The sequence below is a fragment of the Danio rerio genome, chromosome 11 (assembly GCF_052040795.2).
Source record: "Danio rerio strain M-AB ecotype USA chromosome 11, GRCz13ab, whole genome shotgun sequence".
Lineage (NCBI taxonomy): Eukaryota > Metazoa > Chordata > Actinopteri > Cypriniformes > Danionidae > Danio > Danio rerio.
Window position 1 is genome coordinate 2,257,501 of NC_141031.1, and position 16,520 is coordinate 2,274,020.

Consider the following 16,520-nt stretch of genomic DNA (forward strand, 5'->3'; position numbering starts at 1 on the left):
AGAGCAAGTCCATACGTTGTACCAAATATAGCAAGTGTTTATTAAACTTTGAATTTGATTTAAAATATTTTTTATTTACTGCATTAACTTAATAAAATCAGTTTGATAAAACTGAATGTTGGCTTTAGAGTGTTGCCAGGGTATTATAGTTTTGCATTTAAGTTACTCCATCGTATTTTTTACTTTGCTGTACTTCTCAGTTTAGTTTGTCATTTTCATTATTTGATTTGTTTTTAATTTTTATTTTGTGAACAATTTCTATTTAGTTCTTATACATTTAGTTTTAGTAATTTTTGTTTAGCAGAGCTCACAAAACAATTGTTTAACAGCTTACATTAACTCTTGTGCAAACATCTAAATATAAATAATTGTTTGAACAAACATCAAACCAAAATCATAGTACATGGGCATAGCCAGGAGTAAAAATTATATTATTAAACGGTTAATTTTTAGGTAAAACATGTCTGATTTACTTGACAAATGAAGAAAATTCAGAACATGTTTGCTTATATATATATATATATATATATATATATATATATATATATATATATATATATATATATATATATATATATATATATATATATATATATATATAAATAAATAAATAAATAAATAAATAAAGTAATCATGTGCTTGCCTGATGTACTTGTAAGTAAAGGGTTTCTATAAACAGCTGCAGGTCAGATTTTTAGCTTTGAATTAGTGCTTAATTCAGAAAATCTTCGAATATATATATTTTTCTGCTAATTATATATTTATTTCAGTGAGTTTATCAGTGACAGTTTGACTTAATTTTTTTAGTTAATGCATTTTATTGAAAAATATCTTTGCTGAAACAACCCTGGTGTGTTGCCACACCACGGTGAACTACTATAAATCCTACTTTTGTCTGTTGATATACCATTTCCTCCACCATAGCCGTTATATCCATCGCCTCCACCGTATCCTCCACCGCCTCCTCTTCCACCACCTCCTCCATATCCACCTAAAAAAAAAGAAAAAAAAAGCATGTGATAATTATAAACTGCACACTGCAGATGAGTAGTTGTGCATATTCATATATTGAAAACAAACCAAACATATGCATGGTAGAAATCTGTAATATTTTGCAACAATACATGTAAAACTATATTATACAATTAAACAAAGGAATAGTTCACCCAAAAATGAAAACACTGCCTTAAGTGGTGGTTTCTTCTGTAACCACTGACTTACAAAAAAAAAAAAAAAAAAAAATTTATATATATATATATATATATATATATATATATATATATATATATATATATATATATATATATTTTTTTTTTTTTTTTTGGGGTGAACTATCCCTTTAATAAACTTAATTTTTGTTAAGTATTACTAATGACAAGGCATCTTTTCCTAATGTCAATGTATTTTCCCCTTATTTTAAAGCCAGTGCAGCAAACAAAACTTAAATATTAAGTAGTTCTGCTGTAAAAATAATAATTCTGCATTGTATAAGGACAATATAGTCAGTGTTTATATATAAATGAATTTTAAAAAATTACCTCCGTATCCTCCACCACCACCACCTCCTCCTCTACCAAAGTTTCCACCGCCGCTGCCACCACCGCCTCCTCGGCCTCCTAAAATAGGCATTGTGAAAAGAATTATGATCATCAGAAGAAAACACAGGAATATGAAAACAGCACAATAAAACGATAGCGTCTGAATACACTTTACAACACCCATGGCTTACCTCGTGAATTCATGGACACTCTATTCATCTCCTCTCTAGACAGAGCTTTCCTGACTTCACAGTTGTGGCCGTTCACCGTGTGGTACTTCTGAACTGTGGATCAAGGACACAGATTGAAATAAAAACAAACAGACATTTTACATGTAATGGGCTGAAAATGGGTGATTGTTTGACGCTACACCAGCTTCCATAGCCATTTTCATGGCGAGAAAATTTATACTTCAGATATACAATATTTCATTGGTGTCCAACTCAATTCCTGGAGGACAGTTTAGTGCAGTTTCCCAACCACATTCCTGGAGGACCACCAGAACTGCATGTTTTAGATGTCTCCTTGGTCACACCCATTACAGGTCTTTCAGTTTTGGTTTTGTTCCAACCCAAGTTAAACACCTGATCAAACTAATCGAGTCCTTCAGTATCGTTTAAAAACCTGCAGGTAGGTGTGTTGAAGCAGGGTTGGAACTAAACTGTGCAGAGCTGCAGCCCTCCAGAAACTGGATTTGACACCTGTGCATTATATTAACCCTGTATTGTTCAAATTTACTAGCCTCTAGTTGTGTTTGACATAAAAACATCTTCTGAATTCAACTGCTGTAAAAACGTATATGATAAATATCTCCCCTATCCTTTTTTTATTTTTACAAATCTATTAATTAACCTCAGTCATGATCATGTAAAAAAATCTAAGATTTTGACTCTTTAATTGCAAAGATCAATGTCACTAATTTGGGTGAAAAATGCATGCATAATTACACAATGGCATGGCCCTGCAATCTAAAAATATCATTATAATGAAAGTCAATGGGGCAAAAACAGCCATCAACACAATGAAAGGGTAGTCACTTTGCCTATTGTATTGAGTTTTTGGAAATTTTCAAAGCATTCTCCCAAAATAATGTCATCCTACTATCTTAAAATGAGAATCAAAAGGATCCCATTTTGGATGAAAACCACCAAGATAACATAAGGGTTACTGTTTTACCATTTATTTTTGATAATTGCTAAAAAAATGCATTTATTTAATGTGTATGAAACATGTAATGTATTTGTATCAGGTGTTAAAAAAAGATTCATCAGAATGACCTGAATAATATATAAGATCCACATAGAATTAAAGCCACCAAGCTAATAATGCAACCTTCATAGTTAAAGTGCTTTAACAAAGAGCAGGTGAGAGCATCTTCAAGTATTAACACTAGCATCATCCTGAAGCATCCGATTCTGCAGTGGTTAAAAACAATCCCATCTTAACGATCTGTCAATTTAAAGGTGTCTTTGACCAACACTAAGGCTAACTTTCATGAAGTTTGTTTCTTGCATGTCATTTTACGAACACATGAACAAATAGTTGGTTTAAGGTCCAAATGAGGGACACAAATGAGTTGTGGTCACTTACTGACAATCCTGTCGACGGCATCGTGGTCATCGAAGGTGATGAAGGCGAAGCCCCTCCTCTTATCGCTGTTCTTCTCAGTCATGATGTTCACCTCGTCAATCTTACCAAACTGGCCGAAGTACTCGCGCAAGTGTTCCTCATCCGTGTCCTCTTTGATTCCACCCACAAACATCTTTTTAACAGTGGAGTGAGCGCCTGGCTTGGACGAGTCCTAAAATCATATAATAAACCATTTATATTATATAGTTAATGCACGCACAAATGGTCATTTGATTACAATAATTAGAACTTAAGCCATTCTTGGAGGTTGCAATAGCACTGCATTTAAAGAAAAATACAGCAAAACCTGCAAGAAAATTTTTAATTTGCTTAAAAAAGGAACAATTTAAAACATGTGACCATTTTATAATACAATTTAATTCTGTTTCACAGCTGATTTTCCATTATCAATATTACAGTTTTACATAATCGCTAAAATTATGATACTATGCTAATTAGATGGATCAAGAAACATGGTTGTTTAAAATGTTGAAAACAAATGCATAATACTTAAGAAGAGTGTGATAAATAAGACATATGACAAACTTAAATGACAGGAAAGGCATTCATAATTTTGCATTTCAAACACTGATTACAAAACCAGTATCATCTTATAATATTAAAAAATAAAACGTCAAAATACGCATAAAATTATTTCTGAATGGTCATGTGACCCTGAAACAAAAATATAAGAGCTGAAAATAATCTTTAACATTATGAATGCCTTTACTAATTTGAGTCTATTTAAACACACTAATTTGATGATTTGCTTCTTTTGTCACTTGTATGTCGCTGTGGATAAAAGCACACAATAAAGGAGTAAATGCAAAACTTCAGATTTACTTGGGAATAGAGTAAATAAATTAGAACTTACAATCATATTTAGCAAAATTTTACTTTATTAAAAAAAAAAAAATGGCCCAACAGTGAACAAAATCAAACTGTTATAAATTACCACAACACATACTGTATATTTTAGTGGCAAACTAAAATGTGATTTTACACAACTGGAATGTTGCTGGATTTAATTGAGGTTAAGTTTGTTTTATATTCGCACATTCGTTCATTTATGAACAGCCACAACTTGTGACACTGCATTTAATATTGTTGTTAACCATGCTACTTTAAACATTTCAGGCTGAAATTGCATATAAATTACTTAAACAACATAAGCTTTACTTAATTGAATGCGAGCAATGTGGTGATAGTCATTGTCTGCTAACATCATTTCTCCATTTAGAATTTTCAAAAAATACGTATCTGATATTATATTAAGGAGAAAGTCAGAATGCACGAATATAAAACCAACTTGACCCCACATTCAACACACACACACAAAACAACATACTTCTCTAGACACGGCCCTCTTGGGTTCAACAGCCCGTCCGTCGACTTTGTGGGGACGTGCGTCCATCGCTGCGTCTACTTCACCCACTGAACTGTAGGTGACGAAGCCAAATCCCCTCGACCTCTTTGTGTTGGGGTCCCTCATCACCTGTGAGCAGTAAAGAAAACCAGCTACTTTCAGATGCTCTTCTCGTTCATTCATTAGCATGTGAATGGCTGCAGAGGGACTCACCACACAGTCTGTGAGGGTTCCCCATTGCTCGAAATGGGCCCTCAGACTCTCATCTGTCGTCTCGAAACTGAGGCCCCCGATGAACAGCTTTCGGAGCTGCTCGGGCTCACGAGGGGTCTGTTGCTGTGGAAAAAAGGATTGCAAGTATTAAACGTTATATATTAGCACACAATCACCGGTTAAAGCCAGTATGTGGGCGTTTTCTCGATGCACGCGCTACACACATACTTGCATGAACAGTATAATTTAAATTACCTTTCATAACCGTAAATAACCTTATATCAGGGTAAATTACCTTAAAAACTATTTTTCAAACGGCAAATAATGCTAAATTTAATTAAATCTGTAATTGAAAACTGCAATGCTAACACGCGCTCGATATTTTCCGCAGCGCATCCGGAAACGTGCGGCCTACACCGCCATCACAAATGAAACCAGCATATTTACAAACATTTCGACAAAATACATCCACATAAACAACAATATTAGCAAAATTGGAGCAAAGTGAAAGTTTGAGATGCTTCAAATCAAACTAAAACGCGTTTCTGCTTGTGAATCGATTCGAGCCGCAGCGGCGAACAAAGAAACGAGACGAAGCATCGAAAAAAAACTGCCTTTTAGAAATAAACCCACCCTTCCACACACACTAAATGTGTTTATTTAGGCACTACTATCTAACAGCAACATAAATATTAAGCATTATTAGATAATCAACCAGTCTGGAGCATAGTTTTGAGACGTACCTCTTTGGACATGGCGGTCACGCGGTGACTAACAGCAGACTCCGCTTCCCTTTCTTTTTTAGGTTTAATGGCGGGTGGCATTGCTGCTGGCTGCACGACGTCAGGTCACGTGCAAAGTGCGTCACTCACTTGAAAGCACGTCCCCCTTTTTTCTTTCCTGCGAGAAAATGGCGACCCAAACAAACTAACACAAAAGCTAACACAATATTGGTTGAAATGGAAACAATATTTTTCTTAACCTTTTATAGATGATATTTGGTCAACAAGTAATACGTTTTTACCCCCAAATAAGGTAAAATAAATTAATTCCAAAATATTAAACAGGTACTATCCCTGCAATATATTTATTAATACATTTAAAACTGAAATTTCACCACAATGTTCTGTTTGTAACACTGAGCCTGAAAGTCTTTTACATCTATTTTGTACTTTTTACGTCTATTTTGTACTTGTAAATGTTCTGATGATTTGTGAAAATAGGTTTCAGTGTATATTTTTGATTCATTTCACAAAATAATTAACTTTGATGAATGCATGATTCTTTTTTTAATTGTAAAACTTGCTATAATACACTCAATAATGCTTTGTAGTTGATGTTTTTTCTTGGGAAGTTTTACATACACAAGTCAAAAGTAATGTCTATTACTCCTTCCTTTAAATTTTTTTTGTAAAGATATATATATATATATATATATATATATATATATATATATATATACATATACATATATATGCATAATTATTATTTTTTTATTCACACTCATTTTAAATTGAATTAAAACATTATTTGTAAAACACAAAGCTTATTAAAGTGGCAAGAAAAATTTGGACAAATAGGTAATAAAATTACAAGACTGAAAATGAAATATGAAAACCACATAATTTATTTAGTATTTTATTTATGCATAAAGGAAGCCCCTCTCTTCTCCACACAAATTAAACTATGAAATGAAACACTGATCAGAAGTCTTTATAAAGAAACAAACAACCAAACATGTTCTTTTGCATTCAGACGCATCCGAAAAAGGAATTCAGTGTCATGCATCAAATAAAGAAAACAATGACTTTTTTCATAACTCACTGCTGATTCTGTCTCTTCATCTTTCCAAAAACTTCCCAAAATGATTCGAAGGTATGTCTTCTATTGCTTCTTTCTTTACAGTTTATGCGCATAACAGATATATGCAAACTGTAATAACGTTCCCAATAGATACTGAAGAGAGGCTTTTATTCTATCAACTACAAGCTAATGATCAGTATGTTCAGTGTGTGTATGTTTGTGTGCATGTTTATATTTTATATCAAAATAAGTATTGAACATGTCACCATTTTCCTCAGAAAACATGTTTCTAAAGGTGCTGTTGATTTGAAATTTTCCCCAATTGTTGGTAACAACCAAATAAATTTATATATGCAATGAAAAAGTCTAATTAGTTTACTCATAAAGTTATGCGTAAGAAACTGAAATGACGCAGGGAAAAAGTATTGAACACAAGAAGGGAGGTGTAGTTCAGCAGTGAAAGCCCAGACAGCAGCTGAAATCTATCAGTAGTTCTTCAGCAAGCCTCTGCCCTTCCTCAGTGTAAATGAATATCAGCTGCTTCAGTCCAACATCTACATTAGCAGGAGGATGAAGATGAACCCAGGGTGGACATTTCAGCAGAACAATGATTCAAAACACAGCCAAGAGACTCTCAGATGCTTTCAGAGAAAGAAAATCAAGCTGTGGAATGGCCCAGCCAATCACCTGAGCTGAATCCAATAGAGAATACAGAATAAAGCTCAGATTTATAGACGAGACCCACAGAAGCATCGAGATTTACACACTCTGTTGAAGTCTGTGGAAAAACTCACACCTGAGTAATGCATGTGACTTCATTCTCCAATTGAGAGGCGTCTTTAAGCTGTAGTCACCAAAAAAGCCTTTTATATAAAGTGTTAAACACATTTCAGTTGTTCAGGAGTTTCTCCTTGTGTCATTTCATTGTTATTAGACACAACTCATTTTCCAGATTTGTTTTGTATATTTTTATGCTTGTATTGTTTGGGTTTTTAACAAAATCTGTCTCAATTCAATGTCAACAGTTCATTTAGAAATATTATTCCCAGGAAAAAACAATGTGTTCAATACTTATTGTCCTTGCTGCATCTCCTATATATATATATATATATATATATATATATATATATATATATATATATATATATATATATATATATATATATGTATATATATATATATATATATATATATATATATATATATGTATATATATATATATATATATATATATATATATATATATATGTATATATATATATATATATATATATATATATATATATATATGTATATATATATATATATATATATGTATATATATATATATGTATATATATATATATATATATATATATATATATGTATATATATATATATATATATATATATATATATATATATATATATGTATATATATATATATATATATATATATATATATATATATATGTATATATATATATATATATATATATATATATGTATATATATATATATATATATATATATATATATATGTATATATATATATATATATATATATATATATATATATATATAATGTATATATATATATGTATATATATATATATATATATATATATATATATGCGCGATTAACCTTCAATATATGAAATGATACACACACACACACAAACATAGACATACATTTTGAACTGTATATGTCCATTTATAGATTATCATTTCACACATGTATCTCTCCAGTGTTTTAAAATTATATTAGAGTAAAAAGGTCCTCAAAATACACAAAGTTTGTTGCTATAGAACTAAGAGGTTTAACCAGTTCAGTAATATATAAACATACGTGTAACGATAAAAAGAAAAATATTCAGTCATTACATAAAAATGCAGCAATCTTCAGTCAATAAACAGCAGACGTCCCTCCGTTTCCATCAGAAATGCCCAATTCAGTCCATTCAGCCGAGAGCCTCGTCCGACAGCAGATAATATGACACGTTAAAAAGCTGATATCATGTGGCGCAACAGAAACATCAGCGTGTTTTGCTCTGTTTGAGGTCGACCGCTCGTGAAGGCATTGCATAAAGTAAAATAAAATAAAACACTGCTCGAACTCCTCCATCGCAGAGATTACAGCGGAAAACACTACATCCACAGAGAAGCAACACAGCTGAGCTCCTTCACGATGCAATACGACCTTTACATGACTTTGGAAAGAAACAAAACTAAAAAGGCAGCCTCTCTGACCTGTGGCGATTCAGTCAAATAAAAAGTATATCATCTTTTCATAACAAAGGAGTAAAAAAAATCCAAACCAAAATATAATACACATGAGCACATCCTAAGGCCACAAGATGGAATAATGTCGCACATATAAATCTGTACATAACATAATGTGGGTCTTTTGGACGTTTTCATTAATGTAGTCAAAATTAGTCGCACATTTTTGCCCATAATATCATCCAAAATCAGAAAATATTAATATATTAGCACATAGAAAATGCCTATTTTTGGGACCATTTAATTTTTAGTATTACATTTAGAATTTTAACAAGCAAAACTATGTAAAAAGCTATTTATTAGTCTTGTTTAATACCTTATGAAAATAAAAGTAGCCAGTTATGTTTGATTTATTAGCAAAAAACAGTAATTACTGTACTGAAGGTCTTGCTCATTAAAGCATTTTAAACTTAAATTTGATTCATAATTGTAGTGTTTTTCCTGTTTATTAATTACTAGTAATTTCCAAAAGTCAGTAGAGCAAACTTTAAAAGCCTTCAGTGCTTATGCATTTATCTAATTATCCATATTAGAGACCGAAATGCATATTCTTCTTAATAATATCAATCAAATATTCTAGTGTTGTCAGGTTATTAGAATTTGGTACCAATTGGTATTGTAATTTTAAAGACGTCCATTTCCCACTAACATCTGAACGCGTTCTAAAACAGCGCTGATTTGCTATTGTGTTCACGTGCTCAACAGAAATGACTGTGATTGGCCACGAAGGTCATCAGTTCACCGAACTCACCACTGTTTACCGAGTGTAAACAAAGTCACGTCGATCAGCTGGTTTGTCTATAAGCTGACATGTGAGCGATCCGCTGATGAACCGCAGCTTTAAAATGCTCGAGTGTCCTTGTCTCTGTGGTTACACTCAGTAAACAGCGGTGAGTTCGGTGAACTGATGACCTTCAGGACCAATCACAGTCATTTCTGTTGAGCACGTGAACACAATGGTCAATCAGCACTGCTTATGAAATCGCTCAACAGCGCTCAAATGTCAACGGGAAAGGGACGTCTTTAAAATTTCAGCATCGATTGATACCGAATTCTAGCATCGTGACAACCCTAAAATTTGCTAAATAATAAAAAAACAATCTGGTCCTAAAATAGGCTTCATTTTCTTTGTGCAAATTATAATTTCTGATTGAGCGAGTTGACGATCAAACATGGTTTCTAGTCAGATTTGTATGACAAAGACAGAACAAACCAGCTGTTACACACATTAATATACACATCTTTCAATTTCACACACTTACAATATCAGATCAAATGTTGTCCTGTGGATGTGTGATGAGTGTGTGTGTTTCTTTGTGTGCTTCAGTGTTATAAACAGTCTATTACATAGTGTATGAATATCAGTTTATATATGACAGGTTGTACCACTTTTGTTTTTTGGTTAGTAACATATTTCCCACATCAGCCATGTGTGTGTGTGTGTGTGTGTGTGTTTGTTCCTCGTCTCTTTTTAAAGTACCATAAAACCCTCTAATTGTGTTACCAAAAAGTACAAAAGAAGCCTGGGTGGTCAAACCGTGTGTGTTTCTGAGGAGGGAAGCGGTCTGCACTCGGCAGTGGTGGTGTTCAGAGGTGTGTTGTCTTCTTAGGGCATGTCACACGGCCAGTCGTCCTGGGGCCGGATGCAGGGGGCTCCATGTGGGCGTGGGGGCCGGCGGAGGCTCCTGTGTGTAAGGGCACGGCTGCGCTTCGACTTTGGTCACGCCACGACCCTGACACAACCGCCGGTGTCTCAACAGTCTGTCTGTGCGTGAGAAATTCTACAACACGCACGTAAAAACGGAGTTAGAAGGAGTCTAATTTACAAAACACAATCAATTCCATGCAATTATCAACCTTGCCATGAAAAAAATACAGTTTTCACCAAAATAGTGAAACCCTTTCTAGGTTTTTAGTGTGGGTTTGTATTTGACAGTCCTGTAAAAACACTCAGAAATGTCTCTGTCAGTGTTTTCAAACAATTATATTTGATTTACCAAAGTCACACAAGTGCTAATTTCACATCTGTCACATCCATAACCAAGCTTTTCCTTCATAAATACAAAGATAAAATAAAATCAATCATGTTTGTTCTCTAGAGAGAAACTCTTATCCTGTTGATTAGCATTGTTTCTCTTGGGTTGTGCAGTTTAATTCACAGAATTTCTACAAAGTATGTTGTATACTGTAAACTCACAGACATTTTTGGTCACATCCATAAAACATGCTTATTTCCCTTAATTAAACCATTTAAGATGTTTCCTGATTGATATTTTTGTGATCCATAACTCTGCGAATAACAGTTTTGGAAAATATAAACAGATGTTTTTATATAATGTTAACACTGACTTTCTCTGTGAATTTATGTTTCGAGTTTTCACTGCAAATATCACATCCATAACACTGGAATCACTCAAGTGGGCTAAATCAGATATTCTTAACCGGTGGGCCGCGGCCCACTAGTAGGCCTTGGCAATCCTGCAGGTGGGCGGTGAGATAGCTTAAAATAACTCTCAATATAATACTAGTGTAGCTCCCTGGTTCAATAAAGGATTGACTCTTTCACTGGTGTTTTCCCATGATTTATTTCAGTGCAGCATTCACTTCACTGACGCTGTCGTCAAAATCAAACACCTTATACCATAGGCCAAACACTGTACACCTTGCACCGTACGGCAAACACCGTAAGAGCTTGTATACAAAGAGAAAATGAAACCAAATTTAAGCAAATATGAAAACCATATACAAACAAACAGACATCACTTAAACTCAATATACAAACTCAATACAAACAAACAAACAAACATTAAACGAAGTGTCAGTAGCTTGTTCTCCAATCAAACCAGAAGCTAAACCTTTAGTCCGTAGCAGACCGCACAGCTGGGACGCCGTGATCATGTGCGATCTTTCTGTGTCTGTTTATATCCGTAATGGTAATTAATTCAAAATAAAAGACTTCTGGTTCTACACTGAACACTTCGAAACATAAATACCAAAAATATCAAATATACATATAATAAAGGAGATCGAGAGAGAAAAGTATATACACAATATAAACATATTGTAGAAAAGATGCAATAACAAAGACACCATGTCAAAGTTATTAACAACTATAATTTTAGGATTTGGGAACTCAACCACCATCACCCCATCAGATCAACGCGTATCAACAGATTTAGGGTGTTTTACTATATTTAACATGTGGCTGTATATTTATGAATAGTAGATATTTAATAGTAGATATTCAGTCAGTCCAGTTTAAATCAGAAGCCTCTCCCTGTTGACCTGTAGTTCTCTGTGAGTCGGTGTATGTTTAAAAATTTATTTATATATATATATATATATATATATATATATATATATATATATATATATATATATATATATATATATATATATATATTTTTTTTTTTTTTTTTTAATAAATTAATTAAATGCTGATATTAGAAAGTAATAGAATAGAAGAAAAAATAAATAAAAATAATAACAAATATATAATTTTATTTCAATTTAATTATATATAAAACTAATATATATATATATATATATATATATATATATATATATATATATATATATATATATATATATACATACATACATACACAAACACACACATATATTAGTAGACTAATAAAGGGAATAGTGAATGACAGGATATAAGGTAAGATTTGGGACAGGGCAAAGGTACTAGGTCACACGTACAAAGGTATTTTTATAATTAAGAGTTTATATATGTATTAGGAGTTTTTTTTTATATAAATAAAGAGTTTCACCTCCATTAAAAAAAAAAAAAAAAAAAAAAAAAACTCCCTCCACATGAAATCCAAAAACGTACTGTGATTCATGTTAAGGGCGCGCCAAACCAATAGGTGGCGATACAAACCTTTTTGTGCTGAGTTCATACCAAACGGCCTACAGTCAATGCAAACGTGAGATCAAAGGTAGATTACTATCCTGCGGTGAAAATGACAAAGTGATGCAAACATGCGAAAGTTTTCTGAAATTGCGTCTTCCATGATTGGTGTGAACCCAGCCACGTTGGCCAATCAGAAAGAAGTAAAAAGTGGACACACGATCACACTGCAACCGAAGTTTCAGAAAACCTTTACCATGACATGACTGGAGTTTTCAGAAAGTTTCAGTTTCAGTCACCTGACACTGAGCAACTCCATCAATATAGAGGAGACATCTGCAGTTAAAAACTCGAATCAAATTCACAGAGAAAGTCTGTTCACATTATATTGAAACATCTGTTTATATTTGCCAAAACTACCAACCACAGAGTTATGAGATCAGAAAAATATCAGTCTGGAGATTTTTTTCATGTTTGTGTGGAAAAAAAGCCTAATAATCCTGAAAACCCAGCATGCTCTCACCTGTTGGCAGCGCTCACACTGGTAAGGCTTTTCTCCGCTGTGAACACGCTTGTGTCGCTCCAGATGATACCTCTGAATGAAGCGCATGTCACACATGTCACACGCAAACGGCTTCTCTCCTGTCAGAGGAACACACTGGTTATTAAAGCAAAGTACACCATCAGTCCCACAGCATGCCACAACACACAATAAAAACCTTAAATACAGAGTATATTCAAGCTTAGCAATAAGTATGACTTCATACAAACTCGAGTTTGTAGAGTATATTCAAATTCGAGTGAAAAACTGCTTATTAGTGAAGACCTGTTCTCACCAAGAATGAAAACTGTAAGAATAACTACTGTATATTAACATCCACATCAATGCAATATAACGTTCAGTAGTTCTGCCTTCTGTCCCTTTAAACGCTCAAGCTCGTTAAAGCAGGATTAATTCTGATTAGCTAAACGTTCAGAATTAATTCAAATGATATTATTCCTCTCTGTGGTATTACCATAATAGATATGCTGTAAACCAGTGGTTCCCAACCCGATTCATGAGGGGTCTCTCTAGTTTCAGATTGCTTGTACAAATGAAACAGATAACAATTTAAGGATTAAACAAATTACTGAAAATTAATTTAATTAATAGGGAGACACGGTGGCTCAGTGGTTAGCACTTTGGCCTCATAGCAAGAAGGTCTCTGGTTCGAGTCCAGGCTGTACCAGTTGGCTTTTCCGTGTGGAGTTTGCATGTTCTCCCCGTGTTGGTGTGAGTTTCCTGCGGGTGCTCCGGTTTCCCCCACAGTACAAACACATGCGCTATAGGGGAACTGATGAACTAAATTGGCCGTGGTGTATGAGTGTTTGTATGAATGTGAGAGTGTATGGGTGTTTCCCAGTACAGGGTTGCAGCTAGAAGGGTATCCGCTGAGTAAAACATATGCCTGAATAGTTGGCGGTTCATTCCGCTGTAGTGACCCCTGATGAATAAGGGAATAATGCCTTTCCATAAACGCCACCTACTGTCCGAAAGTGCATTTACATTTTCATTCAGGATGTCTGCAGTGTGTTCAGATCACAGACTGGATCAGTTTAAAGCCAATGTTAGACTAAGCTTAAATCAGGATTTCACCAAGTCAAATGTAAGACTTAAGATCTTTCTAAGACCATCAAGAATGAAATTTCAAACTTCAATAGGGCTTAAGGCTGCAGACTTGTGAATAACAGATACACTTGCCGCATCAAAAAACTAAATTCTAATAAATTATTTCTTATTGTATTCTAATTAATGATTATTTCTCCACACATTTTAAATAATGTGTCAGAACAAGCAGACTCTAGTTCTATACGTATTATTTTTTCCAACATAACAAAAAAAAAACTTTAACAAACAATGTATGCAGAACAGACTGCTATAATAATAGCTATAAATAGAAATTTGCTAAAACTTTAGCTAAAATGGTGTGAAGGATTCGGATTTCTGCTTTCCAGTCCGTCTCATCATGGACCAACGTTTATCCTTTTCATCATCCTGTTTCTCAGTATTTAACTGTGAATTGATTTTAATTAATGAATAAGTTAACACGTTGCTTAATATAAGAATGTTCAGTGCATTGGCCTGTCTCTTTATACCTATTTTCAGGAGCCAGCAAACTAGGTCAGAGGTCATGAAGACCTTGAGTGGAACTGAGGGCTGAGGACTGGAAGCAACTGTTTCTATTGTTATTTCGATGAGTTAATACTGTCTAAAATGTCTAAAGAGATTTTGCTATAGTTTTACGGTTAAATCTTTTAAAGTGATTCTACTTTTTATTCAAGATAGACTTTGTGTAGTAAGAATATAACTGCCTGAATGTAGATTATACCAGTTTTTAACCAGTTTCGATAAAGACGGCTGACAGTACACTCAGCCTTGGATAAGAAACAGATTATACTTTAAGTGTGTGTGTTTTATTTGATTGTTGATCCGTTTCACAGGTCTGGAGCCAGCTCTAATCAGTCTAAGGGATGTCTGACGTTTATGCTTAAGATATTGTTCAGAATATACGCACAAACCCCACGTGGAAATGTTCCTAGTCTATCTGTGTTTCAACCAATCAGATTAGGACACCTGTATGTGTGACGCAGTTAATGGCTTTATTTGAGAGTATAATTGTTATTGATTGGTGATTGTAAGCAGAGCGGCCTAGGAACTCATTGCGAGTGTTGAAGCTGGCTTCTGCTGATGAAACTGCAAACTATCTTCAGTAAACTTGATTTATTTATTTACATCTCTGACTCTTCTTCATCTACCAGACTGGTCATTCTTTGGGTCAGTCTGTAAACTATCCCTACAGGTGATTGGATGTGTAATGTAATGTGTGTATTTATATAGCGCATTTATTGTGTGTGGCCATACACCCAAAGCACTTCACAATCAATCCACACCACCACCAGTGTGCAGCATACAATTGGATGATGCGATGGAAGCCACCAGTGCTTCACCACACACCAGCTATTGGTGGAGTGAAGAGACAGTGATAGAGTCAAGTCGGTGGATGGGGATGATTGGGAGTGCATGATGGGTGAGGGCCGAGAAAGAAAATTTGGCCAGGACACCGGGGTACACCCCTGCTCTTTACCAGAAGTACCATAGGATTTTTAATGACCACAGAGAGTCAGGACTTCAGTTTAACATCTCTGACAGTATAGCGTCCCCTTCACTATACTGGGGCATTAGGACTCACACAGACCGCAGGTTGAGCGCCCCCTGCCGGCCTCACTAACACCAACCTAGCTTTTCCATGTGGTCTCCCACCTGGACTGACCAGGCTCAGCCCTGCTTAGCTGCTTAGGGTCTACTCACACTATGCCATCCGTACCGTGCCCAGGCCCGTTTCCCGGATCGTTTGAGAAGTGTGAGTGCGCTGAATCGGGCTCAAGCATGGTTCACTTGGCCGGCCCTGGCCCGGTTGGAAGAGGTGTGCCTGAGCGCGGTTCACTTGGGCTTTGGCGCGGTACGCTTGTGTGAGAGTGCAAAACGAGCCAAAGCCCGAAACTGAAAGCGAGACGTGACTTTTAAGGCGCTGTTTCATATGGATTTATTAATCATTCTTACTGTTCAGTGACCGCAAACTGCCGTAGTTTATTAAAGACGCAAACCCCTCACTGCACGACAGCTGCACCTTCAGCAGGACTCCTCATTCTTGTAGCACGAGAGCTTTATGATTGTTTATGAGCGCCAAAAGTGGCGGATCTGTTCGGCGAAATATCTGACTGCGTGTCCCTGCATCCCTAAGGACTGTTTGGCGAAATATTTGACGGCATATCAAACGACTGAAACGATATAACTAGAGGAATCTCCACTGTG

The 16,520-nt window shown here is 34.7% G+C and overlaps 3 protein-coding genes across 56 annotated transcripts in view; 1 reads left to right on the plus strand and 2 right to left on the minus strand.

The window, feature by feature from the left end:
* hnrnpa1a (heterogeneous nuclear ribonucleoprotein A1a) overlaps window positions 1-5,614 on the minus strand; it is a 13,937-nt gene extending 8,323 nt beyond the window's left edge. For 2 of the 4 annotated variants that reach the window (NR_155546.2, NM_001362378.2), the window contains 7 exon segments: window positions 908-991; window positions 1,539-1,616; window positions 1,730-1,822; window positions 3,129-3,339; window positions 4,516-4,662; window positions 4,747-4,869; window positions 5,490-5,596. Coding sequence is in view for 2 of the 4 variants with exons in the window: in NM_001362378.2 (NP_001349307.2) it covers window positions 908-991; window positions 1,539-1,616; window positions 1,730-1,822; window positions 3,129-3,339; window positions 4,516-4,662; window positions 4,747-4,869; window positions 5,490-5,570 (817 nt within the window). In the remaining 2 variants the exon portion in view is untranslated. 4 annotated transcript variants of the gene reach the window in all.
* The window catches only part of rbms2a (RNA binding motif, single stranded interacting protein 2a), a 608,287-nt gene that overhangs the window by 350,146 nt on the left and 241,621 nt on the right, over window positions 1-16,520 (plus strand). The window lies entirely within an intron of this gene.
* The window catches only part of znf740a (zinc finger protein 740a), a 45,725-nt gene continuing 37,426 nt past the window's right edge, over window positions 8,222-16,520 (minus strand). For all 50 annotated transcript variants that reach the window (XM_087273057.1, XM_087273054.1, XM_087273042.1 and 47 more), the window contains 2 exons: window positions 13,191-13,309; window positions 8,222-10,592 (listed from right to left, as the gene is read on the minus strand). In XM_087273057.1, the coding sequence (XP_087129183.1) occupies window positions 10,428-10,592; window positions 13,191-13,309 (284 nt within the window). In that variant the 3' untranslated portion in view covers window positions 8,222-10,427. The remainder of the gene's footprint in view (window positions 10,593-13,190; window positions 13,310-16,520) is intronic.